The sequence below is a fragment of the Corvus brachyrhynchos genome, unplaced genomic scaffold (genome assembly GCF_000691975.1).
Source record: "Corvus brachyrhynchos isolate BGI_N302 unplaced genomic scaffold, ASM69197v1 scaffold32, whole genome shotgun sequence".
NCBI lineage: Eukaryota > Metazoa > Chordata > Aves > Passeriformes > Corvidae > Corvus > Corvus brachyrhynchos.
The window spans coordinates 10,255,638-10,270,059 of record NW_008237919.1 but is presented as its reverse complement, the minus strand read 5'-3'; the positions used below and the strand labels follow the sequence as shown (position 1 = coordinate 10,270,059).

General features: G+C 39.5%; 1 protein-coding gene across 9 annotated transcripts in view; it reads left to right on the top strand.

Annotated features, from left to right (window-relative positions):
- Positions 1-14,422, top strand: part of GRIP1 (glutamate receptor interacting protein 1) — a 222,927-nt gene that overhangs the window by 176,381 nt on the left and 32,124 nt on the right. For 7 of the 9 annotated variants that reach the window (XM_017733202.1, XM_017733198.1, XM_008632798.2 and 4 more), the window contains 4 exons: positions 4,105-4,260; positions 9,326-9,512; positions 10,842-10,987; positions 12,023-12,103. In XM_017733202.1, the coding sequence (XP_017588691.1) occupies positions 4,105-4,260; positions 9,326-9,512; positions 10,842-10,987; positions 12,023-12,103 (570 nt within the window). The remainder of the gene's footprint in view (positions 1-4,104; positions 4,261-9,325; positions 9,513-10,841; positions 10,988-12,022; positions 12,104-14,422) is intronic. The other 2 variants (XM_017733196.1, XM_017733199.1) reach the window with 2 other exon arrangements.

Here is a 14,422-nt window from a genome sequence, read left to right as displayed (position 1 = left end):
TTGAGCCAGTTAGGGCCAACAGGAGCAGAGGGTGATACTGCACAAGCAGAATGAGATGGAGGCCAATTTGCAATGTATTTCCATTCTTTTCAGTTATGACAGTACATTGCAAACAGATCTCTTTTTTTGAAGCAAAGATGTAATACAATTAATTTCTGGATGGTTAAAGAATTTTGAAGACTTTCTTTTGGGAAGACAAATGCTGGGGCGGGTGATTTGTGTAGATGGTCGTATTACTTGAAGCAGTTGGTTTGTTAACCAACATTTAAAACAGATTGATGCTGTTAATGTGCTAGTAACCAGTGTAGATGCTTAGAAAAAGCAATGCTCTTGCTATGCCAGAGTTAAGAACTGGATGTTAAAAAATCACATCAAGGTGATCTGCTAAAGATGATATATAAGAGCATCTTTTGGGGGAAAGTATTCCTAAAGTAATAAAGTTGTTTTCTTCAGTAAGGCAGAATAACTAGGATGTTTACAGCCCTTTCCAGCCCCTCACCAGGTGGTGCTGCTCCAATATCATGACCGATTCAAGATATAACAAGCTTTATGGAAGCAAGTACCCTCTTGGAAACAATCTTTCATCAGGTGTGGTATGGCCTAGAGGCTGCAGAGAGTGAAAATCTCCTGTGGTGTGTCTGGAATAAGCTGAGTCATTAGGGCTGCATCTGCTGAGCTCAGTTATTGGTCTTGTGGGAATATGTTCAGAATTTTAAATGGGCAGGAAAGTCAGTATATAAAATAAACTGAAATTTCAGCCCTAAAATAAAGTGAAGAGCTCTATAAAAGATAGGATTTTTTTCATGTTTTTTTCCTTTATACTGCACTGCTGACATTCATTTCTCTGGCTGCCCCATTAGTTTTATGTTTACTGTAGACAACCCGGGGTTGGAATAGCTTAAATTACCACTAAATTACTATGGTTACACACAAAAGGATTTTCTTTTACAGAACTTTTGTTGAATTGGGATTATCCTTCTACAAGCTGAGCAAATTGAATTTGTGTACCTTCCCACTTTGTAGGACATTTTTATCTCTACTCCTGGCATGAAAATAAAACATTAAGAAAAAATCTCAAGGACTACCGGATAATTTCCTGCTGGAAGCAGTCTTTTTAATTAAACAAGGCTCACAGCAGCTTGAAAATAATGAAAATTCACCTGGCCACATTGTTCTTATCAGATTTTAATTTTTACACCATAGTTAAAGTTAAGAAACCTCTCTGTCTGTGCACGTAATTGAAGAGACGGTTTCATGTGAGAAGACATGATAAGTCTGTGAGACACATAAGGCCATATCAGGCTGCTTCTAGTGTTCTGGGACTTTTCTGGCTGACATGAGATTTTCCGAAGTCCCTGAGGGTGGTGGTGCCAGCGGGTGAGGAACCCCAGGGGCGCAGACGCAGCCTGATACTGGCATCACGCCCTTCCCTTACTTTTGATATCTGATATTGGAGGAAAAAAGTAATTCTTTAGACTCAAGCACATGCCAGGGCACAGAGAGTGTTCTCAGGAAAGGATGCAGTTCCAGGGCAGCCTGACTGAAGACACAGGGCCAGCTCAGGCAGTTCCAGGGCCTGCAGGGTCTCCACCACCCACCAGGCTCCAGGGACAGGGTGAGCCCCTGTGCTCCCCTTTCCCTGTCCCTTCCCCAGTGTGCACTCCATGCTAGATCCAGTCTGTAGAGATAGGCATCGATTTTGAGTCAGAAGGGGTAGTACAGTCAGGCAATTAGCAGATCAGTGCTCGTGTAATATGAAGTGAAACCAAAGGACAGCTTTCCTTCTGCCAGGGCACAGTGCTGGATGTGGCTACCCTTTCCCCCCCCTCATTTTGTCTCGTGGGGTAAGATATGAACACAAGGTGTAGGTGCAACCTAAATGCTCAAGGTTTTGTGCTCCTGCTAAAGGCCAGCAAGGGGACAGACATGTCTGCAGCCATTATAGGTGCAGCAGGTAGCAGAGGGACACAGGTAATACAGCTCATGGGCCAAAGGCAGCAAACTCTGTTTTATAGAAACTGGAAAAGGGCAGGTTTAGATTAGATACTTGGAAGAAATTGTTCACTGTGAGGGTGGTGAGGCACTGGAGCAGGTTGCCCAGACAAGTTGTGGCTGCCCTATTCCTGGAAGTGTTCAAGGCCAGGTTGGATGGGGCCCTGAGCCACCTGGTCTAGTAGAAGGTGTCCCTTCCCATGGCAGGAGGGTTCGAACAAGATGGTCTTTAAGGTCCCTTCCAACCCAAATCATTCCATGATTCTGTAGTATGGGTGAATCCCCATGGGTGTTTTAAGACAAAAAATTCAGTGAATACTTCCCAGTTTGAACTGTGCCTTTATGATTCAGCAAGGATACAGACATGCTGAATTTTATGATGAATATACTGTATTTAATCAAGGGAGACTTCAGTCACTTTCCTTTAAGATTTGACACATCAACTAAAATGCTTCCCGTTCTCTTGGTAAATTCAAATTTTGGCATATCCCAGATTCTACATACATAGAGCCGGCAATTAAATAATCAAATACGGTCTCAAGTTTCATCCAGTGAAGGATCATTTTTGAAGATCAAGTTAAAAAAAAGAAACCAAGGAAAAACATAAAATTGCACATCCTACTAATCAATAAGACCTCTTTTCTTCATTAACGAGGTTTCAGGATAGAGTTTTCCTGCTGCTGGCCTTGGAAAGTCATTTACTGCACAGAATAGCATAATGCCAGCAATAGATTGTGGCAAAATGAAAATGTCAATACAGTAAATTGAAATGGCAAGCAAGCATCTGCATTCTAGGCAATGCCATGTAAAGTATCTGGTTGGTCTTTTTAAAATAGATTAATGCAAGAGACTTACTAACCTTCAGTTAGTGGTCATATGTAGTATCTTAGTATTTCCTGATAAAGTTTGCAGTCTTAGCCCCTAAGCCAGAGTGAGATTAGAAATTGATTCAGTAGTCATCATTTTTAAAACAAATACAAAAAACCAAAAACCCAATCAGAAGAATTTTTTCTGAGAAAATATTATTTCTGCACCTCAAGTTAACACCCTCTGATAAGAAGACAAGACCAGGTTATTTATTACTTTATTTTATTTTACTTTATTTTTAAATTTTATTTTATTTTCAGTTTATTTTCTTTCACTTCTGATTTGTGGTTTTTTTGGTTTTGTTTGTGCAATTCAGTTAGTTTTACCTCTTCTCTGGTCCTTTTGTTTTCTGATTTTCCATCATCCCTTCATGTGGGCAGTGAAGGTTCAAAGAAGCAACAGGCAACTTACCTGGGATTCGTGTGCCAACAGCCACAGCAGCCTCCTCACCTACCACCATTATAACACCTACCACCCTGACCATTGCAGGATACCAGCCTTGAAATTCCAGAAAGCGCCTCCTCAAAAAAGCCTTCGTAATGTTCCACCCTTCTTCTGCTGACATACTCTCTCCTCCTCCTCTTCTTCCTCCTCCTCCCTCCCTTCTTTCGCTCATACTTTTCCCATTTCTGGCTCTAAAACGTTTTCAGTTTTATGGATGCTACACTTTTTCATAGCCATGCCAAGGTTATTTCTGACATTTTACACCTTTTTCTTTCTGTAATAAAACAGCCTTTGTAGACAGGAAAAGGCTTGAAAATTCTGAATTAATCAGGTCGTCTTCTATGTATGAGTAGACCATTGGATTGGAGAAGTGTATATAAAGCATGATTTTTGAATGCAAAGCATTGCTTACAAATCTTTGTCAGAAATTACCTACTACAAAAAGGCATTTCTAAAATCAGTGTATCTAGATATATTGATGTGCATTAGTCCGGGGATATGTGTTGAAAAATTTAATTTAACACGCTTTGCTTGAAGTAAGCTGTATACTATGGATGTACTTTTTGTACCTACATTATCTTTGTTAGCTTCCAGCAAGTGTTGTCATGAAATGCTGGCTGTACTTTTTCCTAGGGTCACCTCTGTGGTTTAATGTCTTTGTTACTGGAAATGCACAAACCAGTCCTGTGCATCATACACAGCCTCTACATACAATGTTTGATTCATTGATGAGTTACAGGCATGTGCCGCACTCTTCTGGGAAGACTGAGTGCTGTATGCCGAGTGTTTGATTTCTTACAGCAGCTCTGGTGTCTTCATCCTTCTCTCCTACCTCCATGAGTGCTTACAGCCTGAGTTCCCTGAACATGGGGACCTTACCTCGCAGCCTCTACTCCACCAGCCCACGTGGGACAATGATGAGGCGGAGGATGAAAAAGAAGGACTTCAAAAGCTCCTGTAGGTGGTAACAGCATTTGCTCAAAAATGTGCAATGAATTAATGGGTGGAGGAGGGGGAAGATACACAAAAAAGTTACACAGTACCTTAATTAATATGCATATATTCTAGGCAGAAGAGAGAGTTTCTGTTAGATGTAGGGAATTTTTTTACATAAGGGTAAAAATATGTGTCCAATGCTAAAATGAGATGAGTAGATGCTACATATATGAGCATATATATCTCATATATATATATGAGATAGCATAACTATCTCATCTGAAATATATAAAGGAATGTTTTCTTCAGACAGTTCTGGAAGAGTTTGTTATACCATTACTGAAGTGATTTTCAAATAACTTTTTCAACTCTTCCAGTTTCCATTAGGGAATAGAATTCATAGCTGAATAGTCAGAAAGAGATTGCTGGTAAGCTCAACCAGCTATCCCATTAGGGAAGGCAGAGCTTGTTTACATCTACACCACAACCTGTACAGACATTTTGGTGAGGAAGAGCAGCAAGTTACAGCAAAGACTAAATAGCCTTGTTTGACCACTCTCTGGGATTCAAAGCATGGATTGCCTGTGAGTCAGTAATTTCCCAGTCCAGAGTCGATCTATTCAGGCTGTTCCACTTTGCATATTGCTAAGCATTCACTGGGCTGGAAGGAGTGTGGCCATTTCAGTGCTTTTTTTCCCAGACTCCATGTAAGTGCCACCTCTTACTGGCTTGTCCATCTTCATGTGACCCACAGCAGCTCAGTTCCTCCAGAGGAGGGAAGTGAGAACTGCTCTGTAAATCATTTGCTCTGGATAACAAGGTTCAGAAGTCCACTCTGGAAGAACTGAGCTGCTGCACATTACAGCACTGCTGCTGTGTTTTAAAGATTCCCCATGGTCATAGTAAAACCAGAGCAAACCAGCAGCTTCTAAGGGCAATCACTATGGAATTGTGAGAATACATTAGAGAGGAACTGAGGTTTTGCTTTCTTGCAGTTTTTGTTGCTTGCTTGTTCTTATTTCTTTTGTAAAGCACATATTTTTGCATAACATTTGCTTGTAAGTGCATTTTTTATTTTTAATCCGATCAGCCATTTTTCACAGCTCATCTATGGACATGTTAGCTTCTAATGCATTCTTTTGGGTCACGGGGAGAAACTGTCTGTCATGCTATGGTATCAGTAGAGGTCCAGGTCTTACATGTTCTTATCTGTACGTGAGAAACAGTAGTAGTGTTACACTAGTATTAATTGATTTGAATAGTAAAATCAATGCAAAAAATAGTTCATCAATTGTGCTATGTTGTAGCTTGTTCAACGGAGGATGAAATCCTGAAAGCTAATCCTGTTATGGATCTTGGACACAGCTGTAACTTGCATTGTTAAATTTTTCAGATATTTTTCCTTCAAGGAATCCTTGTCCATGTTATCCTGCAAAGACTCAAAACAAGGCCAGTGATGTGGCATTTAAGTGGGACAGTCACATAAACACTGTAGCCCACCTAAAAGATTCTTCAAGTCAGAAGGCCCTGGGGATGACAAGCTGCTATGAGTAAACAAATCTCTAGATAAGAGAAGTTAGGACGAGGCTCTGTTGTGTGGTAGTTCATTACACCTTCACATTGTGAGGTCTTGATAAAGAGCATTACGAAATATGTGGAACTGGCCCCACCACTTAGTGGTCAGTGCCTCCCTGCAACCAGTGACTACATCAACAACCCCGAACCAGAACTGGCTTTGGAGGAGTTGGCTGGCCAGACAGACTTGTTTGCTCTTTTTGTGAGTTTGCTTGTCAGCCTGTGCAGACTTCCTTTCTCTGTTAGTAGACTTATACCCATGCTTGTGACAGCAGTGACAGCCAATTTAAGGGACCCACACTACTCTGAATGTGCTACAAGGGACCAGGATAGAGAATATCCAGTCCTGTACCTTTCCACTATTCATCAACAAGACTTGGAAAACCTTGCCCCTCTCTCTTTGTGGGAGGCTCATGAGAACCAGGTAGATTGACTGCTGTGCTTTTCATGGAAAAGGTGTAACACACTCTTAATTTTAGTGGGATTTTTTTTTCTTTAATCCAGTTGGATAATTTGAGGGTTTTATTAAGGTAAATTTTAATAAATCTTTTAAAATGACACTTGGGAATAAAAATATGTAGGTTGCTTTAAAGCTTACATTGCCATTTATTTAAGAATACTTGCATAACATAATGTGATCGTGGCATAATTCATGAAGTGTGATGGCACAAGGGGTTACAAGACTTTTATGGCCATGATTTAAGAATCATTGCATTAGTTATACAGATCTTTCTAAACACATGGCTGTAAAAATTGACGGCATGCTCTGCTGCCACGTGCTTTTTTTACGCCACTTGTTTTCAGTTTTTATTCTTCCTCTGCTTGTTTGTTTGTTTGTTTACAAAGTTTGGGATTCATTGTGGAAACACTTGGATTATTATTTCATTAAGGCTAAATCCTGAAGTATTTTTTAATAGGTCCCTATTAGTAGTTGGAAGCGAGATATAATTTATACCAATTGACACTACTAGGGTTGCATATCTGGTAGAGATTGGAAAGGGTGTTAGACATGCATGGGTGCTCTTTTCTCAACAGCTAACAGGAGGAATTGTGAACATTTTTCAGTTTCTTATGGGTCAGAGTGGGAGACTGGAGGCATAATAATCCACATATGCACCTTGAAACACATCTTGCTGTGCTTCTTGTATAACTGCAGGCATAACAGTAACGAGTACATAATTTTCAAATTCAAGATCATTATTTACATAACTGCAGAGCTTATAGCAAACCAGCTCCCAGGAATGTTGCTAAGAGTTAGATGAGAACTATACAAGTATGCTGGAATGTACCCATAGCAATAGCAACCAGTATTCACTGGAACTGCAAACACATCTATATCCCCTTTTAAAATCAACAGCACTGCTTCCTGGCCTGTAAAACTTCTAATCCATCAAGGAGACAAAAAAATTTCAGTGTTTCATGCTACAGTTACTCTTGAGTTGCAAACCCCAACATGCCCTAAGTCATGGGTTTGGGTACCTGTGACATTTTCTACAGTCTAGGAGATAGCTGTTGTTACATGATTAGGAAAGGATGTTTTCATATCTGGTTTTTTTGGGTTTTTTTGTTCCTGTTTCTCTTTCATTTTCTTTGGGAGTGGAAGCAGTTCCTAATTGTCACACTTAAGTGTTGACATCATCAAAATGTTTACGAGTGAGTTTTAGATCCCACAGATAGCTACTTAGTTTCCCAATGTGAATTAAAACTTTGACTGTCCTAAAAGTAAAATAAATTTTATGAGACATTTAAGTTCCTGGTAGGACATTATAAAAAGAGTAAGAAAGTTACAGAGTCAGCTAGACACCTGCTGCATGGAGGGAATAGAGACATAAGCGATGAGAAACAGAGATGAAGTTAACAAGTAATTGTTATATGACCTTTAGGAAAAGGAAAATGGAACTTTTCTGAGATTGGAAGCCCTAAATTTAGATGTTTCTAGAAGGTGTGTTAGGTATTACATTAATTTATTTGGTTTAGTTATATTTTAGCCTTTGCAGCAGTGAGGGCTGGAGAAATCTATTTGTCACATGCACTAAGTGCTAAAGCCGATGGAAGTTTCTAAGAACAGATTTTTAGTATTTGCACTTGTGTATAAGCATGTCTTATTGAGTGCAGATAAAGAAAACAGTAAGAAGGAAGCTACTGAGTATCTGAAATAATGCACAATTCTTACAAAGGAAACTTAAAACAAGATATGAGGAAGAATTCACAGTAATTTTGAAAAGATGGTTCCAGAGTGGAAAGGAGCTTTGCTGGGAGAAAACAGAAAGTTGTGAGGTTTTTGACAAGTAAAAATTTTGCAAAGAACTGTCATTGCCAACCCAAGCAGATTTATACTAACTGATATAGACCAAAAGTCTAATGCTTGCAGCCCCAAAGTGTGGGGAAATACTTATATAACCTCCGACATCTTTGTACAGTTCTGCTAATAATATCTATAATGTCAAAATTTTTTTTCCCACATCTAAGAGAAAAAAAAAAAATGCACAGGTAAACAATCCCTCAGATAAGCCATGAAATTTTATCTAATTCTTAGTGGCTGCTGCAGGCAGAAATGGGTTTTGAAGGAAATTAGAGATGGAGGGGTAATGACATAGGTTGATAACAGAAAACCATTCCAAATCCTTGGCACTGGAGGGATTATCATTACTGAACAGGAATTGAAAAACTCTGGCTTTTTGTGTATGACATAATGAAAGGCAATAGTTTGTCACTGGGGGAATTCAAACAGTGATGCAATATACATTTAGACAGAGATCAAGGAAGCAAAGGTGCAGTCTCCTCCTTTCATAGGTAATTGCACTGAATCTCAGTGTTGTTTTTGTCTTGATTTGTTCTGTACTGCAGCCTTTCAGAAAAAGTGTGAGTGAAGCAGGAAAACAGAAGTAGCTGCCTGAGTTTCTCACAGAAGGGACCCCAGTGGCTTTGAGAGACCCCACAGAACTTTTTTTTCTCACAATCTCTTGAGATATACTGGTTGCTAAAACAGAGTGGTTTGTTCAACTTCCTTACACTGCCCAGTTAGCCTAACAAATTGCTGACTTACAGTAAACATGCACAAGAAGAAGGCATCCTTACTTCTTGCAAGCAAGCCTGGTCCATGTGCTTTGTTGCTAGCAATGCATTGCTGTGAGATGTTCAAAAGAGGAATCTGCCTGAATAACAGCTGGGCTTGTGCCTCCAATTCCTGTTAAAAGTTCTGCTCATCTATGCCTCAAACCTAATGCAAACAGAATTCAAGAATGTCCTGAGATTTTTGGAGTGGGGATATCAGACATGTTTATTTTACTCAGTACAAGAACTATCTCTTTGCATTTTAACATACAACCAGATGGTTTCTGTTATCTTATACGTCATAACTGTTTATACATAATTTATAAACTTTAGCCTAAGTTGACTTTAAAAGAGATGTTTCATTGACTAGAATTATTGTACAGATCAATTTTCTCAAAAAGAATGGTGTTTCTGCTGCATATGAATGTCTTTCCTCCTGGTCTGCTCTGTTTTATAGTGTCTTTAGCCTCTAGCACTGTTGGTTTGGCTGGGCAGGTCGTGCACACAGAAACCACAGAAGTAGTGCTGACAGCAGACCCCATAGTAGGGTTTGGGATACAGCTCCAGGGTAGCGTGTTCGCTACCGAGACCTTGTCTTCTCCACCTCTCATTTCCTATATTGAGGCTGACAGTCCGGCAGAAAGGTGAGGCACTTCATTGACTGCTAAATACGTGTGGGGAGCGTTCCTCGGGTACTTTGTGCTTGTTGCTTTCTTCCAGTTTGTGACGAATTGCAAGGCCTTGCTCAGTGGAGTGGGGCAAGGAATACACTTTCTGTTTGCAGTGGTGTTTCATGCACTTGATCAGCTATGAAATGACAAGCACCAGGGTTCTTACCATACAGAGTCCTCCAGAAGGAGACTGGAAGCTATATTCATGCAAAGGGAAAAAAAAAACCCAATCAGAAACATTATTGAAGTCAAAATAGTGATAATTGAGCGTGCTGGGGGGAAAGTTATATCCAGCTCTGTTCAGTTTTGGTACAGAATCAAATCTTAGGGAATACCACAGTTTTGACTTACTAATTATTTAAATTGCATTTTTATGCTTGTATATGTATTTAATCATGTCATGAGTATGATAGTAGTTGCACAGACAAGTACCAGCTGCCATTTCACCTGCAACCCAGGGTCAGAGGCACAGATGATGTCTGTAGGGGGGGTGGAAGCAGGAAGACCCCTAGGTCCCAGCACCTAGGGAGCATGACCCGTACTGGGAGTGCTTGATAGTGTTGTGGTGCAAAGGGGCAGCAACTTCTGTGCCTAGAAGAGTGTTGAGCTGCTATGCTACAACTACCCTGTAGGGTTAGGTTGAACATGTTTAATCAGATGGCTTGTATCAGAAACTGTGTGGCCAGCAGGACCAGGGAAGTGATTGTGTCCCAGTGCTTGGCATCAGTGAGGCTGCACCTCAAGTCCTGTGTTCAGTTCTGGGCCCCTCATTATATGAAAGACATTAGAGGCTGGAGTGTGTCCAGAGAAAGGCAGTGGAGCTGGTGAAGGGTCTGGAGCACAAGTCTAACAAGGAGCACCTGAGGGAGCCAGGGGTGTGTAATCTGGAGAAAAGGAGGCTCAGGGAGAACCTTACAGCTCCTCACAGCTGTCTGAAAGGAGGATGTAGCCAGGGGATTGGTCTCCCAGATAAAACGCAACGGGACTAGAGGAAATTGCCTCAGTTTTCCTGGGGAGGTTTAGATTGGATATTCGGAAACATTTCTTCACTGAAAAAGGTTGTCAAGCACTGGAACAGATTGCCCAGGGAAGTAGTTCAGACATAATCCCTGGAGGTATTTAAAAGACATGTAAATATGGCAATTCCACACAGAAAAGGTGGACTTGGCAGTGCTGGGTTTATTGGTAGGGCTCAGTGATCTTAAAGGATTTTCCCAACCTAAATGATTCTGTGATTCTACGATATTGCTGGTTCTGGTAACATGCACATCTGATGATTGTTTTGTATCATTTTGTACCAAGGTGTGGAGTGCTGCAAATAGGAGACAGAATAGTGTCAATAAATGGTATCCCAACAGAAGACAGCACATTTGATGAGGCCAATCAACTGCTCAGAGACTCCTCTATCACCAACAAGGTCACTTTGGAAATAGAATTTGATGTTGCAGGTATGAATGTCCTGTTATTCTGTCTTGCAAGAAAAATGAAGGAATAAATCCCAAGTACATTGCAAGTGTGAGGCATCTGAGGTAGAGGCTTTCTTCTCACATCTACACCATTCCGTTTTCAAGTGACTTATTTGAAACGTGTTTTTTTACAGCTTTCTCATTTCACACAGCCCTGCAGAGTACTTCAGAAAGCAAAGAGAAATGAAAGGTCCTGTAGTAAGATCTGGTGACTGTCTCTCCTCTGAGTTATTTCCAGACATTTTTCTGCCCTGAGATGGAAATATTCTGCTAAGCAGAGATAAATCTTCTACAGGCCAAATAATGAAATGCTTTGCAAGACAGAAAAGTATTAAAAAGGGTGGATAAGCAAAAAACTCTGAGGTGTTTCACTTACAGTATCTCTAAATAAAATAATAGAAACTGAATTAATAAAGGCCAGAAGAATCATTGTTAATTTTGCTGATGAGTATTATTACTAATGGCATTCCTTTATTCTGCAATGTGTTTAAGCATACAGGATATACCCATGAAGTCACAAACGGCTTATATCAAACAAGTACACATTACATGTGTGCACTTCCCCACTGGATTCCTTTTCTTCCCACTAGATGTTAAAACCATGGCAGTTACCTTAGTGGACAGTTAAAAATAAGTGTTAGTCCTGCAGCAACACAGGTTGGAAATCTTTACGACTCAATCTCCTGTCCTTCTAATTAAAAGCTGTCTGCCAGCAGTAAAATTTTCACGTGTGCTCACAGAACTTGCATACGAGCTAAAAACCTGCAGTGTCAGCTGCCTGCTGGCCCATGCAATCTCCACAAATTCAGTTAAACCTTCAGAAAAAATGAGTTACTGTGAAATTACCAGTAGAGTTATAAATCGTACTTCGTGGGTCCTACCTCCTTCGTTTAGCATCCATGTTTCATCACTGCCTTGTGACTCTGATGTGATTTCATCAGCTTACATATGTAGTTCCATGCTCGTGGAATTGCTGTGCCTTAAAAATTATCTAACGTTTAAAATATTTTTTTATAGAATCAGTTATACCAAGCAGTGGAACATTTCATGTGAAACTACCAAAGAAGCATAATGTGGAACTTGGCATCACCATAAGTTGTAAGTAAAAGTGCTTATTTTTCAGACCACGTTTATGGGATAATCTGCAGAAAGTAGATCTTGTAGCTACAGAGTCACGTTTCTTTTGGTATAAACTTCTTTTTCCTTTTTCTAGCTTCTTTTACTGCTTTTTCTCTTTTGAAATACCATTCTGTAACATATTTATACTCCCCTTCAAGTAGTTAACAAAGCCAGAAGTTTGCCAAATCTAATGTTTGACTTACTCCTTCATGCACAGTACATATTTAACTCCTATTAAAATTATTTATTAAAAAAAAAAAAAAGTCAGCAGAATTAGGTCCATGCAAAAGTATTTCCATAGCTTAAAGCAGAGCCTGTCATGGTCTCTCACAGGCTCTTGAACAGAACCCCACTGAACACAGGGGTCTCACAGCCATGAGGATCCACATATGTAGGGTTATTTTCTGCTTCAGAACCCAGGGACTGAAGATACATAGTCAGTCTCTAGAACTAGTGGGCAGTCCTGAATGTGTGGGTCACAGCAAAATCCCCTTTCATTAGGGATTCCAGGGATTGCTAAAGAACGTCACAAGGGTCTGCATCAGTCTGTTTCTCAATAAGTATTTGTTGCTGTGGTTTGAAATTAAAATGTTTCTATACTTATTTTGTGAGGAGACAGTAAAACAATGTGTTAGAACTGGATTTTGACCAGGTAAACTCCAGCATACTGAGCTCAGCCCTTGACAGAAGGAAAAACAATCCATATCAAAGTTAATGGGCTTGACACTGCAGAATCTGGTGTCATAGCAATTAACATTCGCTTATGGCTGTGGCCTTTCTTAGGCTATTAGTCTTTCTTTGGAGTTATTCATGTGCCTTGGGGGAAGATTGTGCTTTGACCTGTATTCTTGAAGCTTTTACCAGCACAATGGAATATGGTTAATCAAAAGTACAGCAGGGAACTCAGTGCTAAGGATTACACCTGAGGAACAAATGAGGGACACTGCAGGCCTGTTTGCTTGTGTTGCAAATGAATGAGTAACTGTTAGACTCTGTGAGATGTGATGTGATGCTTGAAGCAAAATCATAGGTCTACATGTATTTGTGCAAATGAAAATATTGAGAAATGAGAAAACCTGGAGTGAGGCTGTTCTGTTTAAATGTTATTCTTAGGATTGGTAATGATTTACAAGGTTATCGAAAAAATAGGGTCTTCCTAGTAATTTGATGTGTGTTGTTTTTTGGAATGCAGACATCCACTTTTTTTCATCTGTAGGAATAAACTTTTAATGGAAAGCTAATGGTCTTGGAATTTAGTATTTAGCACTCCTCTTCCAAATTTTGCATGCCTTACTGATTTGGAATTTAATTCCAAAAATCAGTGCTTTATAAAATGAGTGCTTTATATAATCAGAGTAACATGTGGTTAGTCTTAGCTCTGCTCTTCTGAATATACTGGAGTATCTTAAATATTTAAATTAAATTATCTGTTATATATAATAATCATTAATAGTATTTAATACATATGAAATTTATGTAGGATTAATTATTTACATGGTTTTAAAGGGTTTATATTAATAACTGAAAGTTTGTAAATTTGCTTGGTAAAAGTCTTGAATTGCTGCATTTTGTGCTTGCTTTTCAGTGTTTTGTTCTGTTTTACCTAATTAACTCCTAAATAAGGCAGTATGATTTGAAGACTATAAGCATTTTATATTCATTTTGTCAAATTTCTGTCAAGGCCCTTTAGCACATTAGCATGCCATTTGTTACTGATATTTTCAGAAGGCTCTATGATTTCTTTTAAGAAACAAATACTAAGGTAAATTTGGCAGAGTTGGTATATCTTGAATGGGGGGGGGTGGAGGTGATCAGGTTTGTTCGCTTGTGGAGCTTGATCTCGTAAAAATGCTAGAGATCTGTTTCATCCTCTTCCTTCTCAAGTTAGTGGAGTTAATGGTGAATGAGAAAGTCCTATTAAAACATTACAGAGAAACACCTTTCTTTCTTTCCATATCCCCCATTTAGTTTGGGATTTGTATGATAAAGTCAGGAAATTACCTAACCTGACAGACAAGACAGACATTTTTTGTCAGACGGGAGATGTAACCTCACCTGGCACATGAACATATGTCTGTTTTTAAGTCCAGCAGTTCTAGGTCAGCTAGAGTCAGGCATTCTAGAAGAGGAATTTATTTATCTTTCTTTGAATTGTTTTCCTTGGTAATGAACACCAAGTGGGCTTGCATGGGGTTACAACCAGGAGCTTTATTGAAGGCAAGTCTGAGATGACACACAGCACTAAAGACAACTAAGCTAATTCATGGTCTTTGAAAAACAAGACTTGTAATAGGAGAA